The sequence below is a fragment of the Orycteropus afer genome, unplaced genomic scaffold (assembly GCF_000298275.1).
Source record: "Orycteropus afer afer isolate SDZICR_OR568_19922 unplaced genomic scaffold, OryAfe1.0 scaffold00038, whole genome shotgun sequence".
Lineage (NCBI taxonomy): Eukaryota > Metazoa > Chordata > Mammalia > Tubulidentata > Orycteropodidae > Orycteropus > Orycteropus afer.
Window position 1 is genome coordinate 2,097,684 of NW_006921625.1, and position 20,786 is coordinate 2,118,469.

General features: G+C 47.3%; 1 protein-coding gene across 1 annotated transcript in view; it reads left to right on the forward strand.

Annotated features, from left to right (window-relative positions):
• Window positions 1-20,786, forward strand: part of TCERG1L (transcription elongation regulator 1 like) — a 219,229-nt gene that overhangs the window by 117,784 nt on the left and 80,659 nt on the right. Inside the window, exon 12 of the mRNA XM_042780403.1 lies at window positions 2,726-2,731. Within this exon, the coding sequence (XP_042636337.1) occupies window positions 2,726-2,731 (6 nt within the window). The remainder of the gene's footprint in view (window positions 1-2,725; window positions 2,732-20,786) is intronic.

A 20,786-nucleotide genomic window follows, 5' to 3' on the forward strand; every position in this document is an offset into this window, starting at 1 on the left:
CCCCAAATGGGCACCAACAGCTCCCCATCATTCTTCTTTAAATTATGACAACAAGAGTAGCCAGGAAATAGGTACCTAGTGTGCAGACATTTGAAATCTCTGGCATAGTGCCTAAGGCATTTGACTGCTAAGCAGAAGACTGGTGGTTCAAACCCACCAGCCACTCTTTGAAAAGAAGGTTGGGCAATCTACTTCTGTAGTGATATCACCTCAGAAACCCAAGGAGGAGTAGCTATGAGTCAGATCTGACTTGATGGCAGTGTTTGGTTTAGTTTTTTTTTTGGTGTATACTGGATTTCACTCTGCTGTGCAAGGCCTGGCAGGAAGCTGCCTGGGAGTCCTGGGCCAGACGGCTTGGGTGGAAATGCCGTGATGGGGCAGGAAGTGCACAGAAGGCAATAGGAATGGCTTGAGCTGCCATGTTGCTCAGACTTCCTGGACCTACTCTGTAGGGACTTTTCCTGTTAAATAGAAGCTCAGCCTCTGTAAGAGCATCCTAGCATTGGAGGCAGGATGGAAGTAGCTGATCCCAAAGAGGACTTCAGTGGGAACAATTCTCATCTCACGGAGTCCCTTGGAGGATGCCCTTTCCAGAACCTGTCTCCCTTTTTCATTTTGTTGCCATTTTTCGATGTTTGGGAAGCTGAGAAGCAGCTTCTCTTTCACAGGTTTCAGTTAGAGAAGGAAGTGGCACAGTGAAGGCCAGGAGGGTGGGATTGATGCTTTGCCAGGAGATGGTGGGTCACTGTTTCATTACTAGCATTCCAACAAGGAGACAGGGGGTCAAGGGAGAAAGTGCTGAGATGAACATTACCTGTTCATGTTTACAGGAACCAGTCCTCAGACAGAAAAGGCAGGAGAGCCAGGTGTGACACAACTCCACTGAGGGACAGCATAGGTCTGACCAGGACACAGGGCTGAGTCACAGAGTGGCCAGGAAAGACCACACGATGGGGTGGACAGAGACCAACCCTGAGCCATGGTGGGCTGGACCCTTTGTCCTTGAAAACCTGACTCTGGATTTTGGGGAGAAAGTGTGCCAGGCTCAGAGCCTGGAGATGGGAGAACCGTATATTTAATGCCATAGTCCCTGGGAGATGCCAGGAGCTGGAAGAGCTCACCGAGGGGCTGAGATGAGCTGTGAGCCCCTGTGCCTCTAGGTTTCCTTAGCCCACCTGGAAATGCCTCCAGGCCAGATGAAAGAGCTCACTGAGGGGTTGAGATGAGTTGTGAGTTACCTGCCAGCGGCTGCAGGTCACACTCACCACCCACCTGTTGGCTTGTAACTGGATAGTAAGGAATTTGGCCTCATCTCAAGAGAGGTCTGGCTTTATCCTTTGTCCTTGGTTTTCCTAAACCCTTGGAAATCAAGGGGTGGAACAACCACAGGTAAGAAGGACCTGTGTCCCTGAACTTACCACCCTTGACACTCATTGACTCTTCAGTGAGTGACAGACAATCTCTGAAATTGGACAGTTTAAGACAATGGGACTGTGGAGATATGAACAGTCACACGGTCTACATATTTTTCTTTAAGATAGAGACTCTATGTGTGCTTGGACTACCTAAGGTTTTCCACCAGGAACGGTTTGTCAGAGGATAGAACAGTCATTGGGTATGTCTTGTCATCCACCTCATTAAGCATCCCATCACTCACCATAATGAGCTGGTCCTAGGTGATGAGCCCGTGATCATCACCATGGCAACATATTGGCAGTCATAACGAAGAGCACACCCACCCAGCTGGTTCCGGAACAATGAGTGGCTGCAGCCTGGAGGTTGTTGACTGGGTTTAAGCACTGTTCATGAATGCTTGGACTGTTCCTAGAGCCGGCCTTACTGGAACCTCTTCGACATCCTGGAGGGCTGTTGTCTGTGAGGGTTCTTGGATTGGTGAGTGGCAGTCCTGACTGTTTATGGTCAACAGTGTTGGATGACCCAGTAAGCAAGGTAAACACGGGCTTACTTGTGCATACTTACTTATCTGTGGTGAATAGTTTCACATTGTTTTCATCACATCAAAGATTCTGCTTCTATATATTGCTGCCATCTGTCTCTCTCCCAGCCCCACAGCACCTTCTTACAGAATCAAAGAGTCTGAAAATGTACAATCCCTGACAGGGACACAGTTCCCAGGAAGTAAGGTATGCATTGGCTTACTTGTGCTCACTTACCAATCTTTGATATGGTGAAACCCACGTGAAACTGTTCACTGCAGATCAGGAAGTAAGCACAAGTAAGCCTGTGCTTACCTTGCTTACTGGGTATCCCATCCCTGGTGCTAAGTCAGACCGGCTCAGGCCAGGGTGACCACTGAACCCACTGCCTGCTTCTCTGAATCAGCCAGAACCAGCCTCTTCACCTCAGATCCACCTAGGACGGTGAGCAACCCACCATAAATCACAAAGCAATTTTTAACAGAGGCCCGAGTCTCTAGCTAGAGGCTCCATGTTTTAAATGTTTACTTTTCTCTAATTAAACTGAGAAGTGTGAACACATTCTCTTTAACAAACTGAAACAATTTGGAGTGGATTGAATGTACCTCCTCTGTACTTGATTCTTCTCAGAGGAAACTTCTGTTGACAGTTTGGGATGAAACCCCGGACATTTCCAATGCACTCGTGTGTACTCATGTGTGTTCATGATAAATTGGAAGAATTCTAACCTGGGGTGGATTGTAAGGTACAGGCACACACCTATATTTGAGGGTCTCACGTTTCTACAGTCAGTGGTCATCAGGAAGATTGAGAGTGGGTGCTTGCCTTTGCCCTGTTGTCCACACAGGTGGTTTCTAGGTCTACTTTCTTTCCTTTTAACTCCTCTTTTTTTATCAGAAATTTTTTTCTTCTCTCTCTCTTTTTTTTTTTAATTGTGATTTGGGTGAAAATTTACAGAACAAATTCACTTTCCATACAGCAGTTCACATACACTTTGTCTCATGACATTGACCACAATTTACCACAATGCAACATCTCCCCTCATACTTCCTCCCCATAGCCACCTCTGCCCTGTGTCCATCCCTCCATGCACTTCTGCCCCCTGAGCTGTGTCCCTGTGCATAAGCAGCCCTTCTTTCTCCTATGATTGTTCTCTCCAAGGAGTGTATCTACCTCAGGTAAATGTTCTATTGTTCGGCTAGAAGCCACAGGCGTGGGTTCAATTCCAGACCTGAAGGGCAGCTAGGGGCCATAGTCCCCTAGACTCTATTGGACCTATCAGAAAAATTTTTAAATTTATTTTTTGCTTTTATCCCTTCACCCAAGTTAATATGTATCTGTCCTCTAGTTAGTGGTTCTTCACTCAACCCTGGTAACTATCAAATATGTTTTGTTTTGTTTTGTTTTATGTTTTGTGGTGGGGGGAAACTCTTTTCTTGACTTTTTATAGTAGTGGTCTCATGCAATATTTATCCTTTTGTGATTGACTAACGTCATTGAGCATGATGGCCTCTAAGCCCATCCATGCTATGAGATGTTTCGTAGATTTGTCATTGTTCTTTAATGTTGGCTAGTATTCCAATATGTGTATGTCCCATAGTCTGTTGATCATTCCTGTTGATGGATGTTGAGGTTGTTGCCATCTTTTAGCTATTACAGACAGTGCTGCGACAAAGAAGAGTGTACATCTATCTGTTCGTGTCATGACTCTTATTTCTCTGATATATATACTTGGTAGTGGGATTGCTGGATCCTATCGTATTTCTATTTCCAGCTTTTTAAGGAAGCACCATACTGTTTTCCACAGTGGTGGCACCATTTCACAGTCCCCCAGCAGTGTGTGAGGATTCCAGTCTCTCCACACCCTCACCCAGACTGTTGTTTTCTGTTTCATTTTGAACTTTGCTATTAGCGCTGGGGTGAGATGATATCTCATTGTTGTTTTCATGTGTGTCTCTCTAATGGCTAATGATGGTGAGCATTTCATCTTGCATTTGTTAGCTGCCTAAATACCTTCTTTGGTGAGGTGTCTGTTCATGTCTTCTGCTCATTTTTAATTGGATTATTTATTTTTTGTTGTTGTTGTTGTTGAGGTGTTGAAGTTGTCTATAAATTTTTACAGATAACCCCTTGTCTGATATGCCATAGCTATTTTTTTTTTTCCCAGTCTGTGGGTTCTCTTTTTATTCTTTTGTTGGAATCTTTTGCTGTGCAAAGGGTCTAATTTTTAGGAGGTCTCAGTCACCTACTTTGCCTTCTGGTGTTTGTGTGTTTTTAGTTATATGCGATAGTGTGTTTATGCCCTGAGTTAGGGCCTCTAAGTTTGTCTCTATTTTTTCTTTAATGGTCTTCATGGCTTTAGGTTTTATGTTCAGGTCTTTGATCCAGCTTGAGTTCATTTTTTATATATAGCATGAGATATATGGGTCCTGTTTCATTTTTGTGCAAATAGATATCCAGTTTCGCTAGAACCATTTATTAAAGAGACTGTTTTGTCCCCATTTAATGAGTTTTGGCCCTTTGTCAAAGTTCTTAGTTGGATGGATTTACTCTGGATTCTCAATTCTGTTCCATTGGTCTATGTGTCTGTGGTTGTACCAGTACCAGGCTGTTTAACTACCATGGCTGTGTAATAGGTTTTGAGATTGGGGAGAATGAGTCCTCCTAATTTGTTCCTCTTCTTTATTAGCAGTGCTGTACTTATCTGGGGTCTCTTTCCTTTCCATATAAAATGAGTGATTAATTTTTCCATCTCTTTAAAGAAAGATGATGGAATCTGGATTGGGATTGCATTACATCTGTAGATCACATTGGGTAATGTCGACATTTTTCAGGATATCAAATTTTCCTATCCTTGGCATGGTACAGTCTTCCATTTATGTAGATCTCTCTTAGTTTCTTGTAATAGTGTTTATAGTTTTGTTTCTATAGGTCTGTTGTGTTTCTGGTTAGATTTATTCCTAAGTACTTCATCTTTTGGGTGGTTACTTTAAATGATATTGCTTTCCTGATCTTCTTTTCAGAGCTCTCTTTGTTAGTGTAAAGGAATCTGACTGGTTTTTATATGCTGATCTTGTTCCCTGCCAGTTTGTTGAAACTATCATTTAGTTCCAGTAATTTTCTTAGTGAATCTTTGAAATTTTCTATATATAGGATCATATCATCTGCAACTAGAGATAGTTTTACATCTTCTTTGCCCTATTTGGATGCCTTTTATATCCCTTTCTTGCCTTATTGCTCTGTCAAGGAATCCAATACAATTTTGAATAGAAGTGGTGATAAAGAGCATCCTTGTCTGGTACCCATTCATAAGGGGAGTACTTCAGTCTGTCCCTGTTGGGAATTATGTTGGCTGTTGGTTTTGTATATGTGCCCTTAATTATGTTGAGGAATTTCCTGTCCATTCTTATTTTGCTCAGCATTTTTATCAGGAACGAGTGTTGGATTTTGTCAGATGCCTTTTTTTCTGTATCAATTGATATGATTGTGTGATTCTTTTCCTCTGTTTTATTTTTGTGATGAATTACATTGATTGTTTTTTTAATGTTGAACCATCCTTGCATGTTGTTGTTGTTGTTATGTGCTGTCAAGTCAGAACCGATTCATAGCGACCCCTCCTTGGGTTTCCGAGGCAGTATCACTGCGGAAGTAGATTGCCCCATCTTCCTTCCGAGGAGTGGCTGGTGGGTTTGAACTGCCAGCCTTCTGGTTAGCAGTCAAGTGCCTTAGCCACTATGCTACCAGAGCTCCCCCATCCTTGCATACTCAGTATGAATCCACTTGGTCATGATGTATTATGTTTTTAATATATTGTGAGAGTCTGTTGGCTAAGATTTTGTTGAGAAGTTTTGCATCCACGTCTATGAGAGTTATTGGTCTATAGTTTTCTTTTATAGTGCTGTCTTTGCCTGGCTTTGGTGTCAGGGTTATGCTTGCTTCATAAAATGAATTTGGGAGTGTTCTGGTACAAATATATCTGCTATGTGATATTTTTACTTAGCAATATATCTTGAAGACCAAAACATACTAACGGAATTTCTACCATTTCATCTGTATTTTGCAATTCTTATCACAGACAAAGGGGCCCTTCATATCCATAGGACAAAAAATGCACACACAAAAGGAAGAATCAGTCTTTGAAGGTTACTAGAGTATGTGAGGGGGTAAGTCATTAACTACAACATGTTGTTGTTGTTATGTGCCATCGAGTCAAACCTGGCTCATAATGACCCCTCCTTGGGTTTCCAAGGCAGTATCACTACAGAAGTAGATTGCCCAACCTTCCTTCTGAGGAGTGCCAGGTGGCTTTGAACCACCAGCCTTCTGGTTAGCAGTCAAGTGCCTTAGGCACTACACTACTAGAGCTTCAACTACAACATAGAGATGTTGTATTCACTTAGGTGAAGGGAAAGACAATACATAGGGGGTCAGAACACATGTAAAAAATGGGTGAAATGGAAAGAGGGCACAAGTAGATAATTTACAGAAGCAGAAATGCACGTGTCTTTTTTTCATCAGATGGAAAGGTGTTCAAACACAGTCATAATGATGTTGTCTGTCTGCCTTCATGGGAACCTGGGTTCCATGGGAGTAGGGCTTTATCTGTGTGTTGCCTATTTATTCCCCAGAGCCTACAAGAGGGCTCAGGATACAGCTGGTTCTCAATAAATGTTCATTGAGTGAAAGAATGAAGTGCAAAGTGAATGTCTTAGTGGACATCAGTGTCACCTCCAGATTGTCACAACTCCAAAGCTTGGTGCCCCATTCTGTGGGCAAGGGTGGGGGGGAGCCAGGCTCTTGACCTGTGACTTAAGGATGGTAATTAATTGGCACAATCTTTGAGTCAGTCAATATGGAAGTCTCCGTGAAATCACAAAGGTGCATGGCCTTCAACCCAGCACCTCGTTCATGGCCATTTTCTTTCACATATGCTCACTCAGGTACTGGGTAAGGTATGTGCCAGAGTGCTCATTGCAACAAGATCTGTAATCATAAAAGACCAGAAACAACCCACATGTCCATCCACATGGGGTAGTTACACAAATTAGGGTATATCCGTGCAACAGATATTGTAAGCCATTAAGAATGACAATGAGTTTTATATACCAAGATCTCCAATAAATATCATTGGGTTAAAAAAAAAAGGTAAGAAACAAGTGTAGATTATATACATTTATATACAGAACAAGAAAGAATAGAAATGATATATAGCCTCTTTGTTTGTAAATGCATGAAATATTTAAGGAAACTGGCAGAGCACCGGTAACATTCGTGTTTCCAGGAGAGAGACTGTGAGACCGGGCTTAGGCATGGAGGGAGGTATGCCACATTATATCTCTTTTGAAATTTGAATTGTGAATATAGTTCCATGACAAATTTAAATGGATTTAAAAAGATCCGCACACAATCACGTCCCACATATACATAATTTACACATGCAACAAACCAAAGTCAAACTCTTGAAGTGTTTGTGTGAAGCATTATTTGAATTTTCCATCATAATGATCTTGAATTAATGTGGGTTATGTGCCTGTTACTGAACTAGCAGTAATTGAAGCATGGAAATCTGGCTACTAATTAGGTGTTGGGGACTGCCTAGAAGTAAAATGGTTTTTGACAATATTTATTTGCTTTTGTTTCAGGAATTCTTTTCTCCCAGACTAGGACCTCTATGTTTCCATGTGGTTTAAGTAATTGTGCAGGCAAGAGGGATCTTTTATCTCCCTGTAAAAGCTTGGAGACCTCTTTTCTAGGCATTCTGTATGGGAGGGAGCAGGGCATACTCATTTTTATTGGGTTCTATTGTATTGCATGCCTTTAATTCCCAATCTTCCTACTCATAAACTTTGCCATCAATGAGACTAATTGCATCAGAAACAGCCAGGGAACTTTGCAAGCATTCAAAGCACATAAATAACACCACCAGTTAACCACCAGGACTGCAGAACTCCCCCTCTCCTTGTCAGAAGCCAGTGGAAGTCACTCTAATTGCACCAGAGGAGGGAAGGGCTTGGCTCCTGCCTGAGTCTCCCTTCAACTTGTGCAGGAGGACCTGGTGCAGGACAGGCTGCTTTTTGGGAAAAGAACAACTCAGAATGCAGGGTATGCACTGACCGCATGAGAATGGCCCTCTTACAATAGGGAAAGACTCAACAGGAAAGGGGCAGTTGTGCTGAACTCTCTAAATGGGGAACACTCACCTGAGCAGGTGTTTTCCTTCTTTTGCTCCTGCTGACACAACCTCTATCAACACAAGTGAAGCTGAGTGTTTCTGGGAATGGCTTCCTTGGCCTGGTATGAAAGCCCCACAGCAACCAGGAGGGGAAAACACATCTCACTTTATAGGCCATTTTGTGGATGAAGGAGGTGAAGGGGGCCAGCAGGAAGTCTGAAAATTCAGGACCCAAGAGAAGGCCAGGGACTCCTGGGTGGTGCATACAAGGAATGTGCTGGGTGTTAACTGAAAGGTTGGTGGTTCAAGTCTAGCCAGAGGCCCCTTGGAAGGAAGAAAGACCTGACAATCGAAGGTTTGAATTTTCCATCATCACGAAGACCTGACAACCTTCCACAGCCATTGAAAACTGAGGGGAGCACAGTGCTACCTGGACCCGTGTCGGGGCACCGTGAGTCGATGTTGACTACACTGCAGGTGGTGGTTGTGGTGGGAAGGAAGGACTGAAGAGACCCGGCCACCCTGAAGAGCAAGGATTAAGCCTTTGGTCTTCCTTGGGTGGTTATTGAGGATGAAGTGTTGGAGAGACTGGTGATTGCCTCATGACAGACCTTGCTTCCCTTAAAAGCAGCTGCACATGGGGTCAAGGAAGTCTGGGGGTCTGTCCTCAATGAGGCCACCTGGTTTGAACATCATCATTAATAGGGTGGCCAGATAGAATGCTCCCATTTGGCCATGTGGACATTGGTAGGGTCCGGAAGACACACTTGAGAACCACTAGCAGGGCTGGGCGGAAGCTCTGGTAGTGTAGTGTCTAAGGCACTTGACTGCAAACCAGAAGGCTGGTGGTTTAAACCCGCCAGCTACTCCTTGGAAAGAAGATGGGGCAATCTACTTCCATAGTGATACTGCCTCGGAAACCCAGGGAGGGGTCGCTATGAGTCAGGTCTGACTCAACGGCACATAACAACAACAACAACAGCAGGGCTGGGATCACTTTATAATTCATGCCTGAGGCTGTATATCCCTGGTAAATATGGGTTTACAAATGTATTCACTCCTTCACTCCACAGACTGGCATGGGGCGCCTGCCATGTGCAAGGAACTGGGGTTTAGGGGATGGGGAACCCAACAGGCGTGACCCTGCCATCATCACAGAGGTCACTATCCTCAGTAGCACTGGGCTCTGTGCTCACCCAACATCCACCCTGTTACTTCCCTGTAGTCCCTGCAGCTATAGCATGAAAGAGGGGCTGTGGAAGACTTGCTTGGCTGTCAAGACAATGTGGAGGGGAGGGAAGGAAGGGTGGAAGGGAAAGACACCCTGTGGGGGTGAAAGGCTGCTGACTTAAGGGTTGATGGTGTGGAGGCCGGGCTCAGAGAGCAAGTGGCCGCACCCTTGATGTATCTCCCACCCTCAGTTCTGACATCCAGAGCTCTTTCATAAATCTCACCTTGCATTCGTCCAATAACCGCAGCGTCATTGGTCAATAAGGGAGTTATCCTTGTCCCTGTGAGACCAACGAGAAGTAAAAACCAAAAGCAACCGAGGAGCAAAAAGGAAGGTGAGGGCATTTCTGTGGCATGTGCAGTGCCCAGCAGCCAGTGGCAGGCCTGGATCTAGAACTCCCTCCCATATACCAGATGTGCAAGGAGAGTGCCTTGCCCACTGTCTTTGGCTTCCTAGGGCCACATCAAGCCTATCCTTGTCTCTTTCAGGGAAATGAGTTGGTTTTCTTTTTCTTCTTTCTTTCTGAATGTATGTGTGATTGATCTTCATTACTGCCAAAGATCCTCACTGATGTGTCCAGCCATGACTCTGAAGCCATGTGCTTGTGGAACTTCCAGAAACGGTCTCTGCCATTCCCTGTCCTCCCTCCGGACCTTCTGTTCATGGCATGCTCAACTTCCGGGATCAATGGTGTCTCTGTTTCTCAGGTCTACTCTCTTCTTAAAACCATCATCAGTTTCTTCTCTATGTTGGGACATTTATTTGATTGTGTATTTCAAACCTGTATTTTTTTTTTTTTTTTTTTGAGGGGGACCATAAAACTTACGTTTGCCGTAAACTAATTAAAGCCATTTGTATCAAATGACTGGAATAACTTCCCTCCTGAAAATAAAGAAAACAACTAAAAGAGGGGAGGAAAAAAGCAACATGACTTGAAGTCATCCCAGAGAGAGCAGGCATGGACGTCCAGAATGGTGTGGACAGTGGCGAACTGCAGGGTGCCAGATACGGCGGAGGAGCGGGGAGGCTCAGCCCTACCCTGTTGGGAGTACGGAGCCACTGAGGGACCAGGCAAGGGAAGGCCCTGGCCCGGTTCAAGATACAACGGCTGGTTCAATGGGCCAGCAGTGCTGATCCTGGCTGACAAAGAGCTGACCCTTTTGGCAAGCAGCTCAATAGATCTGGAAAAAGACAAGCCCGAGATAAGCCTGTTCCTGGGAGCGTACCTTAAACACAGGGTCTCTTTTCTGCCAGATGCTTTATGCTATGTGTGGGATTGATTGCTTTTAATTTTTAATACCTTAAAAAAGGAATACTCATTAGAGATGCAAGTCCCCTGGAACTTTGCTTCTCTACCCCTAGGTCAAAGGAAGCCTTATCTTGGACAGAACTCAGCAGAACATCATGGTTTGGAGCCCCTCCCCACCATTTGACAACTTGCCTGCCCTTGTCATGAAAATGTGCTTTGTGTATGCGGACATGGGCTGGGTTCCTGATGACCTGGACAGGCAATTATTCTACAGTGATGGGTGGTTTACTTTGATGCCAAACCAAATCGGATTGTGCAGCTTGACATTACAAATCAAGGCAGGGAGCGCAGTGCTGTTTTTCATTCCTTAGCACACAAACCAGCAATCCCAAGCCTGTATTCGTTAAAGGTTATGTTTGCCTTAAACTAATTAAAGCCATTTGTATCAAATGACTGGAATAACTTCCCTCCTGAAAATAAAGAAAATAACTGAAAGAAGTTGGTGGGGGAAACAAACAAACAAAATGCATGACTTAATTTCATCATCTGAGATAAGAACTGCACAATTAATTTTATTGCATCTAATGTGACAATAAATCACTTTGGTGAAGATGCCATCTCTGTATGGATTAGTCTCTGGAACATCAGTGCTGACTCAATGTGGGCTCCCAGGAGAACAACTAGCCACCAATGTTAGCATCGCATGTACACCAATCAAAAGGCCAGCATGGTCCAGCAAGCATGCCGAGGGGTCTGTGGAGCCTGGGGGCCACCTGTTGTGTAGTCGTGTGGAACTGAAAGCAACACGGGTGCACTTCTATGCACTCAGTGCCCACCAGCATAAGTACCTGCTCATTGAAATCATGCATGTACTTAGGTTAGGATGAATTTACCACAAAGCATGATTCACAGCAAAGAGAGTTTTTAAAATAAACTCTGTTCCTGTCAAATTATATACTTGCTGAGGCCCTACTGGCACGAGGCCCCCAGCTCAGTGCAGGGAACCAAAGACACTGAAGAGGTCCCCAAGAATCTTGCTGTCTTTTTTTGTATGTGCTTAACATGTGGTTTCCTCTCTCCCACACATTGTGAGGTGAGACACACTTTCCTTAGGGCGTGAGGAACTCCTCCAGCCCCTTCTTCCTGTGGCCACTTACACAGGCACTCCAGGGCTGAGGGAGGGACCTTGAGCATTCAGTGAGGCAGCTTAATTTTCAGCATGAGAAGACACACACACACACACACACACACACCACATGTACAAACACATATACCACACACATGCCCATACAGGCTACATGCACACACAAAAACCATATGCACACACTTATACCATGTGTGTATGCACATATACCTGCATGCATGTACACATGTCACATGTACATACACTTAAACAGCATGTATATATACATGTGCCATGCACACACAGTCCACATGCACACATACACAAATGCTCACACAGTCTATATACACACATGTACACACATAGAAATGCATGTTATGTGCACACATGAGCAAGCATATACATGTACACAAATATGCATGCCACATGCACACACATACATATGCTCATCATGTATACACACATATACCATGCACACATGCACACACAAACATAGGCAACATGCACACATAAGTACACACACAGACACACAAGCCACACACACACACACAACACACTGATCCGGACGGAGGCACTGGGTGTTGGAAAGTTTCTGATTTCTGTGTCTTGATTTGCAGCAATGTCTCCACGTGAGAGGTGGTGCTTGGGGAGGTATGAATAGTCTTTCTGATGTGTTTGCAAAGAACCAGCAAATGGTCCCTGCAATCTTGATGGCAGCATAATTGCTGCCAGTGTCTCAGAAGACCTGGTGGTGGGACACTCCGCATTTTACTAAGGTAATTGCATGCTGAGGGGCGGAGTCTGCAGGTGTGTGTAGCAGGTGGGTTAGAGAGATTCCCTTCCCTACTCTGGAGCCAGGGCAGAGGTGACAGGCCCTGGGGCTCTGGCTAGGCTAGCGTCTGCTCCACTGGCTCAATCCCAGGGGTGCTGTGGGCAGCAGAAGAGGCTGGCTGAGGATGGCTTGTGCCCAGAAGTACTGGCACCCCTGGATGAGTGCCATGGTGGCTGACACTGAGTTTCTCTGTCCATCACTGAAACCTTCCTTGTGGCATTGTTCTTCCTACTCTGCTGCCAGAGAAATTGAACTCAGAGAAACAAGCCATTGTCCCTACCCCACAGGGCCAACAAGAAGCTGAGCTGGGATTTCATTCCCAAGCCTGTCCAAATCCACACCCAAGCCTCTGCTGGGAGGCCATGTGCCATTGAGTCGGCCCCGACTCATAGCGACCCCTCCTTGGGTTTCCGAGGCAGTATCACTACGGAAGTAGATTGCCCAACCTTCCTTCTGAGGAGTGGCTGGTGGGTTTGAACCTCCAGCCTTCTGGTTAGCAGTCAAGTGCCTTAGGCGCTATGCTGCTACCAGAGCTCCTTGCTGGCAGGTAGACACCTACGTATTTGAGCACCAAGGACAGTGAGGGTGCTTCCCTCATCCTCACCTGATTCCTGATCCATCTGACCAGGTGAAAGGAGGGTATGGCCCCTAACTCAGGTTGGTGTGCTACTGGGCCAAGGTTTCATTGTGGTAGGCAGCCAGGATCTGGTCTGACAGTAAGATGGTGTGTCTCCAGTGATAGGTTGAAGCCTGAGACAACCTGGGCCAGAGAGTGGCAGAGACCCACAGGCCCCAACCCACTGACTGGTTCGAGGGTGGGCAGCTGTGGGGCTATGCCCTTCCCTGCCTGCACCCCAATGCTCCCAGGCTGTGAGAAGGGAGCACCCATATCAAACCCAAAGGAGGAGCCACTGGACTGTCCTCAAGGCAGGAGCTGTGCTGACAGTCGGGCCGCGTGATCTTTGTCCTTATCTGGAAATGTGTAACTCAGAGTGTCCCATTTCCATCACAGTTGCTCTAATATAGAACATGTCCTTTTGCAAAGAATAATCCTGTTTGATAAAGTGTGATGGTGCAATTCAGAATGTGAGCGCATGTCATCACGTCTTTCTCCTCTGCAACCAGAGGCTGTATACTGTGTTTGGAAGAAGCTTCCCGACCTCAAGTCGTGGAGACCCAGACCAAGATAGCGTAGTGTGAAGATGGCGGCTCTTTATTGGACCATGCTCACATGCTGCTAGGATCAGGTGGCCCAGCATGAAATCTCTTTCCTTCTTTGAAATAGTCATAGCAGTAGATGGCACTTTAAAGGAAGTAGTCAGTTTAAAAGTTCCATTTGATCACTGCATGGCCTCCTCTCTCTCTGAATATATATATATGTGTGTGTGTGTATGTAAGTTTGCATATGTGTATATTTGTATTTGTGTATGTATATGTGTGTGTGTGTGTGTGTGTGTATGTATGTATGTAAGGATCTCTGGTGGCACAGTGAGTAAGGTATTCAGCTGCTAACCAAAAGGTCAGTGTTTCAAACCCACCAGTCACTCTGTGGGAGAAAGGTGAGGCAGTCTGCTTCCATAAAGATTCACAGCCTTAGGCAGTTCTAGTCTGTCCGGTAGGGTTGCTATGACTTGGAATTGACTCGATGACAGTGGGTTATGTATGTATGTGGTCATGTTGTCAGAAGGGACCAATCCCTGGAGACAGATATCGTGTTCGGTAAAGTAGTGGGTCAGCAAAGAAGGGGAGGACCCTCAATGAGATGGAGTGACACAGTGGCTGCCACAGTGGGCTTAAGCATGGCAGTGATTGTGAGGTTGGCACAGGAATTGGCACTGTTTCTTTCTGTTGTACATGGGGTCACTGTGAGTCAGAACCAACTTGATGGCACCTAAGAACAACAAATATATGTATGCATATATATGTGTACATACATATATGCATGTGGTGTCATGCCTAAGGCATTTGACTGCTAACCAGAAGGCTGGCAGTTAGAACACACCAGCCACTTCTTGGAAGGAAGACTGGGAAATCTACTACAGTAGTGATATTGCCTCAGAAACCCAAGGAGGGGTCACCATGAGTCGGATCCAACTCCATGGCATTGAGAGTTTTTATGTACATATATGTCTGTCTGTATGTGTGTATGTAACTTTCACTGCTTTCGGCAATGCCCACATGGGTGTTGGCTGCTCTGGCCAGGCCTCATGGCCTTGGTTCCCTGCCTTGCCCTATCTTGCATCATAACCACTCGCCCCTGGTCCAGGCCCTGTCAGGGCTCTCAGCTCTGGGTCTTCACACTGCCATCCCTTCTCTTTGTGGCACCTCCACTTCTCAATCCTCTCCTTCACCTTGGGGTCTTGGTTCAGATGCCACCTTCTCCAGGCTTGTGATGCTCCCACATATGCTGGTTGGTCCTCACTGCCCACTGCACTGCCCCCACTGGGCTACCCACTACACAGCCCTCCATCCCTCTGGGCTCTCATGCCTGGTGCCATGCTCCAAACTGGGTGATGCTCTGTCCACGTTCTGACTGGAAGGTGGAATATTGGCTGGCTGACGATGGCTGACTCTGGGGGTGGAAGTGAGAGTGTGAGACTTCTGAACCCATCTGTGCCTCCCCCTCCATGGTCCTGACTTCAGCAGGGCCTGCAGTAGCTGCCAAGGACCCCTCCCCACTCAGCAAACTGTCAATGCTACATGAATTGACTTACATCACTCACCTGTTACAGAGCAAGGAATGCAAATTATCCATTAACCTTGAAACCAAAATCAGGTAACAATCCGTTGTCCTCAGTTGGCAGCCTGGGTCAGAAGAACTGCAGGGGCCACCCGATGGTGACTTTGTGGAAGGGGCTTTGCCAGAACTTTCCATCCACTGGCCACTGTCAGGTTGAAGATGGTGCGGCTCAGGTGGCTGTGGGCTGGGGCTCTGGAGGAGGCCAGGTGGGCAAGACCAGGCTCCTGAGATCACCAGCCAGGCATCCCCAGGTGCTCTGAGGGCAGGCTCTCCATTCCTCTGCCTCGGTCACTCCTGGATCGAAAGACACATCTAGAAACCAATTCACACCATACCCAACGTGATGTCTGTGATTACATGTAGCTAAAGCCCAGAGGCCTCCACTCGTAGCTTTAAGTGTGTCCTGGCCTCTCAACCTGCCTTGGGCAAAGAGCACAGAAAGCAGCAGACGTTGCCCGACAAAGCCACCTGTCGGTGCTGGGTGTGGCACTGTGCCAGGGGGCACTGTGGCCATTGGCCCTGCCCTACTGCTCTGGCAAAGGCTTCTGGCTCCCGCCCTAGCACACATGCCCCAAGGTAAAGGGACCCCATGGGTGGGACAGAGGGCAAGAGCTCAGGAAGCCATCCAGGGCCCCTCAGAGCTATCCGCAGAGCCAGCCTGCCAGGACCTCACAAAGGAGGGAGCCTCTGTCCCCACTCTGGCTCCAACATCCCTGGGGACAGATGTGCGATTACACGAACGTGTGAGCGCCAGGCAGTCATCAGCAGGGCTCCATGGCAACCACTTTGCTTTCTCATTAAACAATTAATTTGTGGCTCTTCGGAGTTAGAGTCCCGTCTGCTGATTTGGTTGTTTCAATCAGTAAAAGGAAGAGCTATCGAGTGTGGAGACTAGATACTCACCCTGAGCATCTGTAATGAGGCAGCCACTTTGCTGAGGGGCTGGAGGTCTGCGAATCTGCCTGCCAAGCCGCATCTCCTTCAGGACCGCTTCAACAGCCTCCCACTAGCCACCTCCTGGTGTTCTGATTCCAGCCCGGGAAGCTCCCAGTCAGCATCCGTGAGTGTCATTTGTGGGAGAGCCAGGTGGGTCAGAGGTCAAACTCTCGCCCTCTGCGTCAGAGGCCCGGGTTTGACCCCCAGCCACCGCCCCTCACGCAAAGCCCCTTCTAGTCTATAGTGGAGGCTTCATTTCGCTGTGATGCCGAACAGGTATCAGCAGAGCTTCCAGACTGAAACAGACGAGGAAGAAAGGCCTGGTGATCAGCTTCGGAAAATCAGCCAGTGAAAAGCCCATGGATCACAGGGGTCGGGTCTGCAACCCGTCACGGGGGTGACGCAGGACCGGGTAGCATTTCCTTCTGCTGGGAATGTGGTCCCCGTGGACACGGTCCTTTCAGCAGCAGCTGACAACAGTGCCATCCATTGAATTCATGAACCTACTGACAGTGGAACCGGCAACCTCTTGTGGTGCAGACCCTGAAGCAGCACCCCAGGGGTCTCCCTGCGAGTCCCCCACTATCAGACGGATCCCAGAGCGGTGCCGGCGTCTCCAGCGATGGATTGTGGGGCTGTGCTGTGTGTCACAGCCTTTGGCCTCGTCACTTCGGGCTTCCATAAAGGTGACTTTTGTCAAAGCTTCCAGGAGAATGCTCAGAATGGCCTGAGGACAAGAGCGAAGAGACTGAATAACACAGAAGCCAGTTCAGTGAAAGTGGCCACACAGCTGGGCCTCTCATCAGAAAATGTCAATAAGTGGAGAGGAGCCTGAAACCACAGCAGAGGGCCGGAGGGGCTGGTAGTCTATGTTCTGGGGGGTGAGGGGGCAGCACCCTTAGAGACCAAGAGAAGCAGAAGTGTGGATTGAGAACAATTGTGGAGACGCAGCACTGGTGGGCACACATGTGCTGGCATTGATCTGCAGTAATTCACAGAGGCTACTCTTCCTCTTTCCTCCCCCCATCCATCTGTCAGCTGACACTGGCCCTGCATCCACTCTGTGACACACCTGGACATGCAGGCTGTCCTTGGAGCCCTATAGAATGTAGGACACAGCACACATTGCCCTTCTGACAAACTGCCATGAAAGAGGAGTTGCTGCCTTGGGGTCGGTCCGGGACCTTACCACTGGTTATCTCGGACCAATGTCCTTCCTGTTGTCTACTCTCAGCTGAGATCCACATGGTAACAGCAGGGATATCCTTCATTTCACACCCTTTTCTGAATCCGCTTTGAATTTCTGGCAGTTCCTTGTGTACTGCTGCAACTGAACACTGGAAAGATGTTTACCTGTGTTTTATTGACTATGCAAAAGCATTTGACTGTGGATCATAACAAGTTATGGGTAACACTGAGAAGAATGGGAATTCCAGAACACTTCATTGTGCTCATGAGGGACCTGTACTTAGACCAGGAGGCAGTCATTAGAACAGAACAAAGGGACACTCATGGTTTAAAATCAGGATGGGAGTGTGTCAAGGTTGTATCCTTTCATCATATTTATTTAATACTTATGTTGAGCAAATAACCTGAGAAACTGGACTATATGAAAAACATGGCATCAGGACTGGAGGAAGACTCATTAACAACCTGTGATGTGCAGATGACACAACCTTGCTTGCTGAAAATGAAGATGACTTGCAATACTTACTGATGAAGATAAAAGACTATAGTTTGCAGTATGGGTTACAACTCCACATAAAGAAAACAAAAATCCTTACAAATGGACCAATAAGCAACATCATGATAAACCAAGAAAAGATGGAAGTTGTTAAGGATTCCATTTTACTTGGATCCATAATTAACTCCCTAAAAGCAGCAGTCAAGAAATTAAATGACATATTGCGTTGGACAAGTCTGCAGTAAAACACCTCTTTAAAATGTTAAAGAGTAAATATGTTATTTTGAAGACTAAGCTGCTCCTGACTGAAGCCATAGTATTTTCAGTAACCTCATATGCATGCGAAAGCTGGACAATGAATAGGGAAGAACAGAGAAGAATTTATGCCTTCGAATTGTGTTGGTGAAGATACTGAATAGACCATGAACTGCCGGAAGAATGAACACATCTGTCTTGGAAGGAGTGTAGCTGGAATGCTTCTTGGAGGAGTGAGGATGACAAGGTTTCATGCTGCTGCTTTGGTCATGTTGTCAGAAGGGACCAGTCTCTGGAGAAGGACACTGAGCTGGTAGAGGATCAGCCAAGAAGGGAAGGCCCTCATAAGATGGATTGACATAGTGACTGTGACAATGGGCTCAAGTATAGCAACTACTGTGAGGATGGTGCAGAACTCGGCAGTATTTTGTTCTGTTGTACATAGTCCCGCTATGAGTTGGGACCAACTTGACAGCACCTGATAACATCACTGACAAGGTGGAGTGCTACACTGGGGACAGTTTTCAGTGATAGTATCCATATTACCAAGACTGTGCACAGTGCTTCTGTGCTCCTAATAGAGACACTGACTTCTGGTGTCACCTTTAGAAGAAAGCCATGGTTAGATAGGTAGCTAGCCATTATGAGTTGAGTCTGACTTATGCGGCCTTAGGTACAACGGAGGAAAACATCTCCTCCTACACCGTCTTCATATGCTCCGGCTCTTCAAGCCGTTCTCATGGCCCTCCATCCCCATGCAAGCCTCCCACGGCCTCATGGGCCCTCTGCTTCGCGAGACGTGCTGCCCTCCAGCGCCTGATCCTCCTGCAGCCTCATGCAAGGAAGTTCAGCAGTGCTCCGTTTTGATCCCCAGACCTTGCATTGACCAGCTGTGGAGGGCCCTTGTCCCCAGTGTGTCTCAGTCTGGAAGCTCTGCTGAAACCCGTCACCATGGGTGACCCTGCCTAGGATTTGAACAAACTTGGTGGCATAGCTTCCCTCACAGTATGATAAACCGACAGATGGGTTGAGGTGGAAATAGTTCCAACACTGACATTTTGCTTGTCCATTTTTGCAGCAGTGGAAGTTTTCCGTTCGCTATTTTCTGGCATGTGTTGGCCAGAGTGCTGTAGAAAGCAGTGGGTGTGTGAGCAGGGCATTTATCTTCTGAGATGACAAAACTATACCATCATATGTTCTTTGTGTGTGCATGTGTGTGTATGTGTGCATGTGTGTGCACACACAAAGCTACCACCTCGCAGATGCATGGACCTTAAATCCCCTGCTACCAGCCCCAGTCACCAGGCCATCCTCCACGGAGAGCCCAAGTGTGACCTTCGTGATAGTTCAGGGGGACCAGCACAGCGAGGTGTGCCACATTGACATCCTGAGTGTTGTCTGACACGTGGGCACATGTTTTCCTTCTTGGGCAGCTGCAGTCCCATAAGGCCTGTAAGAGGCAGTAGTCACTGCGCTAGGAGAGCTTGAGGAGATGGATTCACGCTGCCAGAAAGGCTGAATGCTGCACTCTGTGGTCCCTGCCACCTGAGCCAGACGAGGTGCCATGCACAGCCCCCTTCACATACCCCAGCTTCCCTGGCGCCATCTCCTGGCCACACGTCTGGCCCTGACTTTCCTGGCCAGGTTTTAGGGTACCATCCTGCTTTGCTCCCCTGTGTCTTACTTGAGAGTCCTCCGAAAACCTCAGTGTCTTTTCTTATGGAAATTGTGACATGAAGTGTCTGTCTTTTGCCTTCCTTGTTGCCCATTTTCGGAGAAGGGCTGGCTCTTGGCGGCACCTGTTGAGGTTGCAGGGACTTGCCTGCAGCTCAGGCATTCGTTCATTGAAGGTGCTTCTAGTGCACTCTTCATGTGGCCATTAAAGGTCAGAGCATCTGCTCAGTGCTAGGGATGCAGTAGTAAGACTCAGTCCCTGTTCCCAAGGAAGCCCGGGAGCTGCAACACCTCCTGTGAATACAGGGCTCTCCCAGCACTGGAGGGCTCTGGGATTCCTGCACAGAGGCAGTGCACATCTGAGCACATGTGGGACAGGTGGGGACAGGTGAAGACTGGAGGTGCACAGGGTGGAAAAAGCTGGGTTCTCTATTTTCCCCTCCCGGCATGGGGACCCAGGCCTCACATACCCCCCACCCCTCTACCAGCCCTCCCGAACCCAGACCCTCCCCCACCAGCCTGACCCAAAGCCTGTTCCTCCCTGGAGTCATCATACATTCACTCACTGGCTATGTATCAGGGTTGTTCAGATTCTGAGGACCCGTGGACAGGCAGGTGCTCCTGGAGCAGGGTCATGTCAGACCACGGTCAGGGCTGTCATGCCAGGAGGATGGGAGCCAGGTGGCAGGCAGTACAGGGGCACCTGTGAAGCAAAGAACAAGGCTGCTCTGGGCCATGTCCCCAGAGCTGGGACCTGTGTGACCAGAGTGGCTTGAGGCTTGGCAGGCAGAGTTGAGTTGCAAACAGTGGAGGGCAGGCCCTGAGGAGTTGCAGGGGCTGGCTCAGTGTGTCAGAGAGCACAGTGGCTTGTGGGATGTGGATGGGGGCTGAAACAAAGCGATGAAGTGCTGGTGAGGCCGGGGAAGCGGCTGGGGGACTGGCTCCCATAGACC